Raw genomic sequence first — 13,707 nt, forward strand, 5'->3', positions numbered from 1 at the left:
AGATGTGCTACCCACCATGCCACCATGCTGGCCTCTGTGTTAACCATTAGACTATATATTAGAATACACGCAAATTTGAAGTGTCAATCAAAACTTGAGTGTCGTTTTATTGTACTCTGCGCCCAACACGGATCAAACACGTTCAGTTTTTATTTGCTCCCATGGCTCGTTTAATCACCACAAAGTGTAATTTACTGCGTGTGACTAGAATACATCTTCCTATAATGCTTGTGACTGTTGACTTCCATCCAAATGAGGTTGAGAGGAGCAGACTCATGCAGCTGAATGATAGATGTACAGTATCGAGTAACTCGAGTAACTCAAGTGGTGGTGGTAGCCCCGTATTGAACAACAGGATATCAATCAAGCTTTTTATATATAATGGCAAAACGTCACACGGTAATGCTATTATTAAGCCAAAATGAGCAGTTCTCACACAGTAATGCTACTATTATTGGGGCAAAAGGAGCACGAAGGGGTATCCCCTTATTCAGCAAGTTTACCGTAGGTGTCATATCAGAGGTGTGAACTACAGTCCTGATATTACAGCGAAAACAAAGAAGTTATTAATATGGATCCATGCATGTGTGCTGTCCACATTTGTTGGGACTCTCCAAAGGTGTGACTGTCGCCACTGCCATTCTATTCCCAGGAGGTCTGCTCCACATTTCAATTCATTTCAAATCAAGCTGGGAACGGCAAACATGATGTGATTTGGGCCCCGTCACATGGTGACGCTCTTACCATTTTCACGTCCAAAGAGCATTTGGAAGGAGGCCAAAAAGTGTCCGACACTTTTGTTTTGAGAGGTCAGCCTTTTGAGGTGTAAACGCCCACTGTGACCAACTGTCATCTCACAAAGTAAAGTGACATTTAACTGTGGTGTAAGGTCATACAGAACACTTGAAATGATAGTTGAGTCATCCACAAGAAAGGATAGTTGTTGTATTTCCCCAAAATGATCCATATCCTTTCTCTACATGTATACAAAGTCGCTAGATTTGTATAATATTGTGTTCCCACACAATTGTCTGGGAAATGAATAAAACATTTTTTTTTTAAAAACAATTGAAATGGTGAATGCATTTGTCTTCTTTTATGTTTTGACACATTCTTGTGTCCTTTCTAGCCGGAAGATAGCAATTCATCCATCCAGCCATCCATTTTCTGAGCCGCTTCTCCTCACAAGGGTCACGGGAGTGCTGGAGCCTATCCCAGCTATCATCGGGCGAGAGGCGGGGTACACCCTGAACTGTACCCCACCTCTTGCTCAAAGTCATCTGGGGTATGTGCCAGCTCACCTGCAACCCTAATGATGACAAGCAGTGTAGAAAATGGATGGCTGAAATATCCATACGGTAGTTGAGAGCGGAGCCTACTAATAAAATGATCAATAATATGAATTCAAAAGGTGACATTTCCCATTGCTTTGGCTATTGCCATGGCAACATCTCATCAGAGACATTAGTCATTTCCCCTCGCAGTGGGTCAAGAAGAAACAACATCCCGAGGCCACAACTGCAGCAGCAATAAAGGACAACAAGCAGCTGCAAAGCGCCGGGAGAACACTTTACATCAATCCGTTAAGAAGCTGAGCAAAGAAATGTGCACAGTGTACGCAGAAAGGTGGAGCACAAGAAGCAAATTAAGGCAAAATGAAAGAGTCACACAGGAGGGCTAAAGCAATGAAGAACACAAGCCCATGAGGCCAACAGTGGGAAGCGGCGGGACTTCAATTAGGAGAAGAAAGGAAGGAAAGATTGGGCCTGAAATGTCCTGTTTGAAACAAGTCACGTCACATGACCTTCATGTCACAATTTTCTAGTTTTGTATTCTGTGCAGCTCATTTTACATCCGTGCAAGGACAAAGATGGGACGGTCATTGTTGCAAAACCAGAAAATATCATTAATTGCGACAGTGATGAGCTGGGCCGTGAAATGACAACAACATGGCTACAATTTTGACCTAAGGAGCATCAGGAGCAGGATTATTCCTTATGTCAGAAATGGAGCTGATGTAGTGTAATATTCTGCTCCTCAATGTACAATAAACATTGTTGGACTCCCCCGCACAATCACAACTGTTTTTTTCAGTGTCAAAAAGACCCAGGCACAGTATGTTCCTGAGCTGGAAAAGTGTACAAAACCTTTCAGGGTACCACCCAAGTGACAATCCACTGTACCCGAGTAAAGCTGGGGTACAACTGTGTCACACACAGTAGCTCAAATGACACAATTCCGAGTTATGAGTTATGTATATAACTTCTTTTGTAATATATTTGAAAGTGTTCGTGAGCAGTGGGTGGCTGCCAGTAACTTGTTTGGCGATTCCACCTGGTGTGTTTTTGCCGTAGCTCCAGTAGTTTTGTATATGCACTTGTTTCAAGTGTTCAGTAAATGTAAATATTCACTGTGATATTGGATATGGGCCACTATTCAGTTCTATTCACAAAGTAGATGTAAATAGACAAAATGAATTACATGTAAATGGGCCGTCTTTTTTATTTTATTTTAAGGTTCTCAATCATCATTGGTAACTTGGATTTGCAATGTACATCGAGCCTAATTGTACTATAATGCGCTTTTTACTGCTGGTACTATTTCATTCTGGTGGAGACGTCTGGTGAGTTTTCTCTCATCTTCTTACCGCTTAATTGGAAGCCTTTTACTTCGCATTTACAGTAAAGATACTAATAAAAAGCAGCCATAAAGTGTACCGTTTCGTGTCAGGTTTTACTTCCAAGTGCAGCAATCAAAGACGCCCTGGTTCTTTCGAGTGGTCATGTGCATCAAAGTGCGCTCGGGAAAACAAACTCCCGCTTCAGTCCACCCGAGTAAAGTGAGCGCCTCATTTATCAAACCCCGGTGGGCCGATGGGAGGGTGGGCGTCACAGTCAGAAAGGCCAATTAACAAGAAGACCATTGTGAGGGCATAGCAGAGGCTAACCATTAAAAGAAAGGAAGTTGTGGGTAGGACACAGCCGCATCAAAACAGGAAATACTGTATGTCTGGAGCTTTAAATGAGTTTTAAGTTTACCTGTGAGGATATGTGTCTCAAATAATGTCTGACATGTCTCAAATTCATTTTTGTTGAACATTTCAGCAGCAAAACAAAATCTTCAGGCCCACGAATTGATGCACATTGAGATGTCCTGGAGTGAATGATCTCCCTGCCAATGAAAACCCTCAATCTCAACTTGATGATGATTTTTACTTTTTAAAATAATGAGATGATCTGAAATTCCTGTTAAAAGTATGGAAACAACATTTTATGATTTTATATCTTCATTCAATGATACAACTGTCCTTCAAAACACGGGACAAAACATCACACCACCCACATTATTTGCGCTGAAGATGAGCATCATTTAGTTTTATGAATCAAGTGCCAGCAACCTTGGCTAATGCACATAATGACTGATTGCCATAAAACTATGAATGATGCTGGTTGGAATGTAAAATATCCACATGATAAACTGATGACGGGTTTTTTAGAGGTGAGGGGAACATAAGTATTCGCTTGTCACAGGAGACCAGACAGGAAAATAGTGGAGTAACTCGTTTTTGTTTTTTTCAATTCTAAAGATACACAACACACAGTGGTGCCTATTCAAGACAGATGTTCATTTCAAAAAGATTCCATTTTCATGTCATTTCAGTTTTACATGCAACATGTCATGAAACCTATTACGGCTTGCACATCTTAAAACTGATACCATATGCATCCTGCATTCTGACTCCTGGATAGGATTACTTTATTTTGAACCACAGTACAATAGTACATATTTATCTACATACCAAACCAAAATCAGCAATTGGCATGTGCGAAGTGTATGCAGCCCTATGATGTTTTTGGCAGATGCAATACTGAGTTCACCTAGTTAGTAGATCAGCTTCCACGTCAATCAAGTCTGCGCCAGTTTTTGTTCGTGCACATTTGTAATAAATATGGCCGTTAGAGACTTACAAGACTTTGTTTAGGGTGAATTTAAAGACACTTTACTGTACATTCAAGCACATAGTCAAACATCAAACGTATATTTCTTACAGAAACTGTACAGGGTGTCAAGATGTTTTGAAACAGATATGTGACAAAATTGGTTTTAGCCCTAAATCTGCACTTTTAGAATTTTAATGTATTTTTAATAGCTGCTGACTCGAGGGAATTTCTTCATTCTTACCTGAAGCATTGAGTTTGCAGTGAAGGTCCTTCTCTGGAGTGGTGCCAGTCATTGATAAATATTGCAGAATTTTCAACTGCCATCAATTAGCCAGCATAGTTTTGCTCAAAACTATGCAGCAGCTCGTTTGAATCGAGAAGTGGTCACACAAATTATCAAACTATTTCCTGTTGTTACAGTCATTGTTTGACTTTTCTTTTTTTTTTTTTTTTTGTATCATTATCTGTATTTCCCTCGTAAGTCTACCATGCTGCTTGTGTCGGAACAAATCAGCTACTTATCTTCTAAGCCATCCTCTCGAAAAAAACAAAAAGATAACGTCCTTCCCAGCTATGTCCTTCACTCAACCTAATTGCATTTCAATGCATGCGTGTACAGCATGTGTGCATGTTGCTGTAATGGGGCTTAGACAGCACTTCATGTCGAGTTTGCATGTACCCCCTCAAGACAACGAGTGATTAAGGGACTTTGTAGAGCTTAGTGGTCGTTTTACACAGTGATCCTATGCCATACTGCTGTTAAGAACATACCTTATTATACCACCTTGGCTTGTTTACATTGAAGATCCCAAGTATAATAATATAATAAGAGTTCTCGCTATTGTTGTTCTCAATAACACATACCTGTATATTTTTTGAGAGAGCGAGAACTCTTTGTCACGCTTAGCCGCTAGTGTGAAATGGTCGTACAACTGTTTGAACCTGCGAGCCTGTATGAGTACAAATGTGTGCTGCAGACCTTGTGTGCAGTGTGCGTTTAGGCGAGATCAGTGAATGAAAAGTGTGCAGGCAGTGGTGACCTTGACACACCACAGCCAGCAACATCTGAACAGCTCTGAAGTCAAAAGGGAGACAACTGACTATGTAACTTCAGCCATACAACAAATTGCACTTTTGACACAGTGTAGTTATCCACTTTTACAATATTTTTTCTGAAATGCATTAATGGAATTTCCATTGGATGTCCACTTGAACTCAAACTCCATGGATTCTGAGCGTTACCACTGCCAGTTAAAGTTGAACATTCAGCACTTTGTTTTATGTGTTTTAACAACTGTACATCAGTGCTGCATCTGCTCGACAGCTCTTTAAAAAGAATGGCGATAACCCACTCCAGAAACCAAGCCTGTTTCTCATCTTTGGGAATAAAACCTTAAACCACACCAACATTAAATTTTAAACACTATCTAATTTTTTTTTATTTTTTTAAAGTTATAAAGAGAAAATACAGTTTTGGAACGTCCAAAGTTGAATGCCACAAAAGTGGTACAATTTGAAGTCAAACAAAATGTTCTACAAAAATATGCTACAAAATCCATCCATCATCCACTAAACATAACCCATGAGCATGCATAACAAGAGCAGATTTCATACACGTCAACTCAGTGAGCACCTAAAGAATTACTTCCACAAGTGTGTTTGGCTTTTTCCTTGTTATTTTTAAGAAAGAGAAGTGTGATGATAACTGTCGATGCAGAAATGGAGTATATTGTGATGTACAAATGCATGACCAGCACAAACCCATGAAACCACCACAAAATACAAGATGTGTTCTTATACCTTCAAACAGATGTGCAACATCACTATGAATGCCAACAATACCTATAAAACACATCCAGGTGACCGCATTATGGGTCCTTCAGGCTTTTATAAAGCTATGTAGTTTTACATTATTTTAGTGTTATTAATATACACTGGTTAATTTCGCTTTACACTTGCATGGTCGCTATGAATGTTAAAATGAACATTTGCCCTGTCGCTGGAACTAATCTGCTTTTTTTTTTTAACATTATTTCCTATGGGGGGGGAAAAAAAATCTTTTGAAATTCTAGCAACTTGGAAAACAACCAGAATCGCAGAACTTATTGCATTCGATTTTGGAGGTTCTATTGTATTAGAACAGCAGAAGTAAGTTGGAATGAGGTGATTTGGGTTTCTTATCTGCAATGGCCATCCTAATATAAAAAATAATTTTCTCATTTCCTTCCGGTCACATTTCTCACATTTGAGGGCAATGAGGATCCTTATGAAGGTGAAAGTGCTGTTCAACCACTTGGAACTGACTGTGATTACACCATTCATAATGAAAGGAAATGTAATGAGATTTAAAAAAAAAAAAAAAAAAAGAAAAGAAACTTGAAATCAGCACATCCTACCTCTCCATCTTTAATCACCAAGGTATGATATGAATAAATAGATAGGTAGATATGAATACAGACTACATTGACGAATCAGTCAAATTTGCACTGCTCAGTCAATCTGTAAATGTAACCATTTCAACTCTCAACTACGGCTTAATTTAAGGCTTGTCTCAAACCTATTTTAACTGACCATTAAGTTTTTACAACTCCTGTTATCCACTGTATAATAAAACTAAATAAAACTAGTCCCCCATCAAAGACACCTCTTTTTTGAGACAGATTGTTCTAGAAAATTTAGGTTGAACTTCAAACTTATAAGAAACAGAAGTATTTGTGGTATATGTCTGGTCATGACATTTTATCGGTTCGGCCTAAACCTTTCCAAGCTAACCCCAGTACAACCTGCATTCAAAATTCCGCATTTCGAAATATAATAAGTGTTTAGATACTGTCAGTGAGGTATAAAGTTAGGATGATGCCATTATGTAGTTAGTTGTGGTGTTGAACTGCATTGAATGACACGAAGACGGTTTCTAATATTTTGGGTTATTTATTTAGCAAAATGAAAATATTTGTAAACAACTCAGTATGGTCAGTACGGGAATCATCAATCACAACAAAATAATACCTTTTGTTGTCATAGCAATTAACAGTACACTGCACGGAAATGCGGTTACCAGCTCTGTTAACTGCATAAACATAATACTGTAGCAGATTTACAAACCTGATGATTGTACAGGCATTGGCCTACATTAGATAGAATTTAGATAGGGAGCTAGCTTCAGTAGTAGCTATCTAGATGGAAATTTTCCTATTCCCATTTCCTGCTGAAGCTTCACGAGAGTCACTCTCACAGAGCAAAACCAAATGAGGTGGGCATTCTGTCACCAGGCTGATTAAATTCCTAACTTCCTCGCTACGTGTCGTACATTGTGCACCATGAGACTACAGAGTGCCAAGCGGGTCTTGTGCTCTTCAGCCAAATAAAGTGCACCTCTCCACTCGTCTACTTCAACACTTTCATAATAAGAGTCATTAACAACAGCACACATCTTTCTGCTTCATTTAGCCATTCTTAACAAGGGGCATCTATCACTTGGGTCTTACTGCTCTCCGGTCGCACTGACCTCCAACAAGCTATGATTTATTCCAAACTGATGCCGTGCAGGACAATATTGACACCGTGAACCTTTTTTAATTATGAAGCCGTAACTTTAAATATGCCTGAGTCCTTGGTGGTTGCAGGACAGGGTGACATAAGCAGCAGGAGGGGCGCTGGCCTCTCAGTTTTGAGAGAACACTTGTTGTGGTCACATTTTGACGATGATTAAGTCGATGAGTAATGGTAAAGTAGTGACAATGATCAACAGCTGTGCAGTGTTTTCTTTTTGCCACATTTGACAATATATTAAACCAATTAGTCACAGTCAGGGGTGATTTTCTGCAACAGTGACAGTTTTGTTTACCCGGCTTGAGAACAAATTAAATGGTGTGTCATCAACAGTGCAGGCAGTGGAAGATTGTAAACATGCCCCCCGCCCATCCTCCCTTCAAAACGAGAAATAAAACGACCGCTGTTAGAAGATTTAATTCTGAGGAAGCCTCTCTCTGGTGCTCTGTGGCACACCACCACAAAAAAAGACTTCAATTAGCAAACACTTTCATCCTCGGACCAAAGGCACCTTGAACTTTCACGCTGTCAAGTTTTACATTTTAATAAACAACTCAGAATTTCACATATTTCCCTCTATTTCTTCTCAAATACAACTTGATAAAAGTTGCATACCAGTGTCGTTCAATTTCATCAAACGGGAAAAGAGGAGAGAATGGACGATTATTTTTAAAATTATTTTATTTCTCGACTACACAATACGGTGTATGTGTTTGTGTTTTGAGATTGAAGCTGGGCTTTGGGCAGCATTTGAAGCAGTCTAAACTGGTATTGTGCATGCGGGTAGGCCCGAACAAACAAAGTCGGGTGAATTATTTTCAGACCTCAGGGCTGAGCTTTATGATGGATATGTGTGCCCTCGGAACGCTCACTCGGAACTTCTACACTGCATCGGGATATAAAGAAAGAACCAAGCCTTGCATTGTGTCTGTAATCATGAAAGGGTTATGTTTTCCCCAATTCATATTTTGTTTTTAATTGATAAACATAGATAACTCCATCATAATTAAATATATAAGGCGCAATATAAATCAGCATCAAACATAACTACAGTGTTTTAATGAGGAGTTATTGTTGTGCAGCCTTTAGAGGTTATTTGCAAATGCGGTATATTAAGTTGGCAGTGGGCTTTGCGAAATACAAAACAATAACACAAGAGTAAAAAAAAAAATCTATTTCTACACCCTACACAATCCTTTCATATTTGTCATTCGTAAATGACTGTTTATCTCGGGAGGATCCGTATCCCACTTTCTGTCTCATTGGAATCCCTCCATCAAAGCTGACTTAAATGCTTTTCCTGGCAGGAAAAACATGGAGGGCTTTTCAACCCTAAAAGCATTTTCACACCACAAGACTCAATGAGCAGCATTATTGGCCTCGCCAAGGTCACTGCTGCTCAACAAGCAAAGCATAAGATGAGGTCAAGATGCCTTGTCCTCAGGGCAGCACAGTGGACACCTACTCCAAAGCAATGCGGTGAACATTCCATTCAGGTCATCATCAGCTTAGCTCAGATGGATACAGCAGGGCATGTTGAATTTTGGATCATTTAAAAAAAAAATTGAAAAATTGAAAAATCCTCTGTCATCCCCAGATATCCTGTAAGTAGCGTTTCTCCTCCCTCAGGCAAGCGAGTCGTTTCATGGCCTCCAGTTGATCCACCTGGAGCTCAGTCTTGATCATCTCCATCAGGGTGTCGTTCACGTCTTTAGCCATGTTCTTTGCATCCCTGTTAAGGGTAGAATTGATGGGAAGAGAAGGAGAATATCGTCTTTGAGACGCAGGTGCCAAAGCATGGTGTCAAACAACCTATGGGTGGCAGGTGGCACACAGCACAAGGGAAAAATCCTGCCAGGATTTTGCAGGAATTTATTTTTAGGTCCAAACGGACATGCTGTGTACGGAGCCCCAGACATGACATGAGGGGTAAACAACTATTTCGTTCGCACAAACTAGTATTATATTTAATGAATTTAGTCCGGATGTTTCAAAGATCATTTAGGAGAAGCAGGTAACCCCACAGTGAGAAAAAAAGAGACCCTCTCAATAAATCAAGGGAATCTGAGCTATAAAACAGTCGGCATGGCTCACTGTTATGCATCATTCATTGTCTTTCTGAAATTACACTGACATAAATAAATATATAGGAAGCGTATAAAGGTGTAGGTATGCAGAAAATAATACTTTATACTGCTTTGTTATTGTAGTCAAGGAATGCAGGTGCATTACGTTTTTGTTGGTTCACAACCATAACACGAAGATGTGCATCTGCATTCTTTGCACAAGATTTATCAAGCACTTTATCATGCATGTGCACAGCCTTCTTTCATAAATCTTGATCAGTGTGGAATGCAAAAGAAAACTATTTACACTCCAATCAAGACTGGCTTACACTCCTGTAATAAATTATTTCCACATAAAATTACTGCTCGTGTTGCATGTTTAGATGAAATCTCTTGTCACAATTTTGCCAGTGAATGGTGACTTGGACATTAATATGCATGTGATGATAAATTTACTCCACGTGATAATAGTAATAATTTAAAGTCAGTGAACTCGAAATAGCTTTTTTTGAAAAACGGTGTAACTTAGTGACGCAATGGAAACTCAGATGCATCTTTCTACTGTATATTCATTAGTGTTGCTGCTTGGACTGAGAATCATATGACTTGAAGCTTTGAGGTGGATTGATTGTTTCCATTAGCTTTTGTCACAAATTTGTGAAAAGAGTTTGATGGATTGATTGAAGTTCATTTCGAACAGTCTTGTTTAGGTTGAAGGTTCCACTGAATAGTGTCATAAGAGTCACAAGGTCAAAAATAATGATCATCGTCAGTCTTACCCACAAACATAGAGGCAACCGTTATGTTTGAGCAAGATGTTGATGATTTTGTAGCTGTGGAGCAGCAGGTTGTGTTGGACGTATCTGGGAGATCCTACTGAGACAACTGCCTCCTCCTCCTTTGGGTCATCTCTGGAGAAACACACCTCGAGGTGGTGCAAGGTACCACTAGACACAAAGCCCTGCAGCTCCTCTCTGGGGGGGTGGGAAAGAAAGAGTGAAAACAATGGGATCAGGCAAAATCAGGTGCTTTGGTTGAGTCAAACGGGTTTCAGGGATCTGCATTGTTCCACAAGCTCACATCACAAAAAGAAACTTTGCCGTTATTAATGGACAGCCATAATGGACTGGACAATACTTGTATATTTGGCTTACTTTCACTGTAGTTTTCCACCATTTAAGTGTGGCAAAAACTACAAATGTCATCTGTGGCACTCAAAACATGTCTGTAAACACTGTAATGCGCATGTACTGAAGACAACCATTTCTGTGCCTGTGAATGCAGTAAAAGCTATCAAGTGTGCATGCTAATACACGCAGAGCAGAAGCACACAAGTGCACTTTTCTCGACAAGCACCGTTATTGATGAATCTGGAGTATGTATTTGATGCTTGTAATGTCAGGACTTGTACTCCTTTTCCAAGAGCCTGCGGGCAAAGTATGGAGTATTTCCATCCTCATGAGCAGAGACTAAATCTGGATATGCAGAGCGATGGCCTTGTGACATCACACACAAACACATCCAAAATCCCCTTAAGATATTCCGTGCAGGCGTTCTCACCCAACAGTTGCAAAGAATAAAAACAACAGTCAGGCTCAATAGAAAAACAACACTGATGAGGAAAAGGTCCGAGAAAGGCTGTGCCAGACAGCTAATTCATTTTGCTTGACAAGAAAACTAAAAAGGTCAAGACGCTGTTCAAAACACATTTTTCTAATCAATCCTGCTGTTGGGTGTACCCTTGCTTCCTATTGGGTGAGGTGAGCTTGCCAACTTCTCTCCTCTGCCTCGCTATCTACAGGGCCTGAGGAGGAAGATGGTCTCCGAGCAAAAACACTCTCCAAGGAAACTACGGCTCTCAGACCCTGAGTCAAGGTTTGTGCCGCAGGTAAACCAATGACTTATTCAACACAAACAATACTGTTTATCACTCTGAAAAGGAAGACTGCTTGAACATGAGCACAAAGCTCTTTCTGGAAAAGCTAACAAATGTCAAGAAGGTGCATGATTTGACTTTGCTGATTAAAGGTTGCCATGGTGTTGCCATGCTTAGTGCCGACTGACAAACTCGCATTTAATTATCATGACAAGAGATTTCAGCAAGTATAACTATATCTGTCTATGCACTTAGGTCTTATGTTCACATACCGTATAAAATGATTTTAAATCGAGTTCAAATCTCTGGCCGAAATCTGTCGATGGGGAAAACTTTTTGGGTGGGGTGAATTCATTTGTTCCAGCCTTAAACTTTCACCCTCGTAGAAGTTATATTTTTTAAATCCTAATGGCCATAAACGTGTACAGAGAGCTGTTTAGAGAGGGATAAAGAAGGTGTTTGCAGAGCTGTCACCAATCGCATAGTTTTGAATTACTGTGTTGTGTGTGTTTCTATTGGAAGACAGTGTAAGGACACCTGTTGTGCTTTGTGGTTGCTTCGCTAGTATATCCTGTTAAAGTGCCTCATCCTCAACATGGTCAGTGGTAAAATTGAAAAACTTGACTTTTTCCAATTCATGCTCTGTGGTTCAGTTTGGTTCTGCTTAAGTTTGTTGTGCTGCCAGTATACTTTGTAACAACATTATATTTTTCAAATGTGTGCTGTGTTTGGACTCACAATAGTGCAACGTTTTGAAAAGACTGGTGAGAGCCTTGACACCTGACAGCAGAGAAATGAATAGAAGGCTAAGGGTCTTCAATACTTAAACAATTAGCATTTGTACGTTTCAACGAAACAATTATTTCTGGCTATACTGTATTTCTTTTTCAGGTTTCTGATTGGCTTAATAGTACCTGACAGCCAGCAAATGCATTTTAAGGACATTGTGTGTTACCCTAGATTAATTTGACTCCCACAGTGAGGAAGATTTCAAATTTAAAACATATGCATGTGAAACCCTGCATTTATTCAGATAAAATATCGGATACAAAAATAATATTGTCTCCCCTACAGGTGTCTTCATTCCAAGTAAACACAAGACATCAAATCAGACAGACTATTTAAAAAAACAAGAACTAGCGAGTTATGCGTTGGTAAGTGGTTGGTTTATCGTAATTTTAAATTACAGCGTTATAAGCCAAGATATTTGATATATATGAGGGGCACCACGCCACGTTTAACTTTAGGCGAAATGACGAGAAACCTTTTTAATCAGTCTCATAATCTGGAGGTTGCTCCACTCTACGACATTTTGAGTCCTAGGTTACAGAGGTTTACTTAAATTCAGAACACACAGAAAATACGACCACGAGTGGAATTTTATGGTATATTTAATGAAACACACAACTGCAAACTACAGCAAGAAAATAACACTAAGGGTAACTGAAAGAAAGAAAATAAGGCGTACGAAAATGGAAAAAAGGACATTGTGTGTGGTCGCTGGGCTAAACTAAATGAGCGTGTGAGCGTTGAGTCAGAGCGAGAGAAGGCAAAGTTGGGATTTGGTATGAAGCTAGTAATTTCCCCACAATTATTACGCACTGATGTTGTACATCATAGTAAGGATTGCAGTGTCGACTCATGAACGCTGATCAGCTGGTCTTTGGGGGTGGTCTTCCTCTGGAAGTGGCTCCGGAAGCAAGGCGACAGATTTGGTTGCAGCCGGAAAAAAAAAGAGAATAAGAGAGGCGGGAGAATAAAAATGGCTGGTCATCACGACTTCTTGGGAGAACCGGACATTTCTCTTCCTGCCTCTTTCGTGGCTCACTGGCAATTTCAGAGCGATCCCGCTTGGCTGGGAGCGGAGCCGGTACCTTCGTAGTAGCGGCTCTGATTGCTTAGCGGAGGCCCACGTTTTAGGCTGGGAAGCCTGGGAAGCCTAAACGTGGGCCGGGATCCGTTCGATCCGTTCGATCCCGGCTCGCGTGGATCCGTTCGATCCCGGCTCGCGTTTACCACGCCGTGTGCACGCACAAAAAGGGGAAACGGGGGAGGGGTGGCCGACGGCGAGCTGCCCGCAAGGTACGAGGAGAGGAAAAACAAGACTAGCATGAACTCAACTCAACTCTCAGAGAAAGGTGTGAGTTTAGATTTAAATACCCCAGGGGCGGGGCGTAGGAAGAGGGAGTGCCGACTTGGAGAAGACCACACCCATCAGCCTGAATCTTGTCTACAAATTTGAGTAAATGGATTTTAAAATAATATTCTCAAA

At 40.2% G+C, this 13,707-nt stretch overlaps 1 protein-coding gene across 6 annotated transcripts in view; it reads right to left on the bottom strand.

Annotated features, from left to right (window-relative positions):
• Positions 1 to 6,859: 6,859 nt before the first annotated feature.
• Positions 6,860 to 13,707, bottom strand: part of mtrr (5-methyltetrahydrofolate-homocysteine methyltransferase reductase) — a 28,318-nt gene continuing 21,470 nt past the window's right edge. For all 6 annotated transcript variants that reach the window (XM_061666710.1, XM_061666704.1, XM_061666707.1 and 3 more), the window contains 2 exons: positions 10,339 to 10,533; positions 6,860 to 9,225 (listed from right to left, as the gene is read on the bottom strand). In XM_061666710.1, the coding sequence (XP_061522694.1) occupies positions 9,081 to 9,225; positions 10,339 to 10,533 (340 nt within the window). In that variant the 3' untranslated portion in view covers positions 6,860 to 9,080. The remainder of the gene's footprint in view (positions 9,226 to 10,338; positions 10,534 to 13,707) is intronic.

This window comes from Phycodurus eques, chromosome 21 (genome assembly GCF_024500275.1).
Source record: "Phycodurus eques isolate BA_2022a chromosome 21, UOR_Pequ_1.1, whole genome shotgun sequence".
Lineage (NCBI taxonomy): Eukaryota > Metazoa > Chordata > Actinopteri > Syngnathiformes > Syngnathidae > Phycodurus > Phycodurus eques.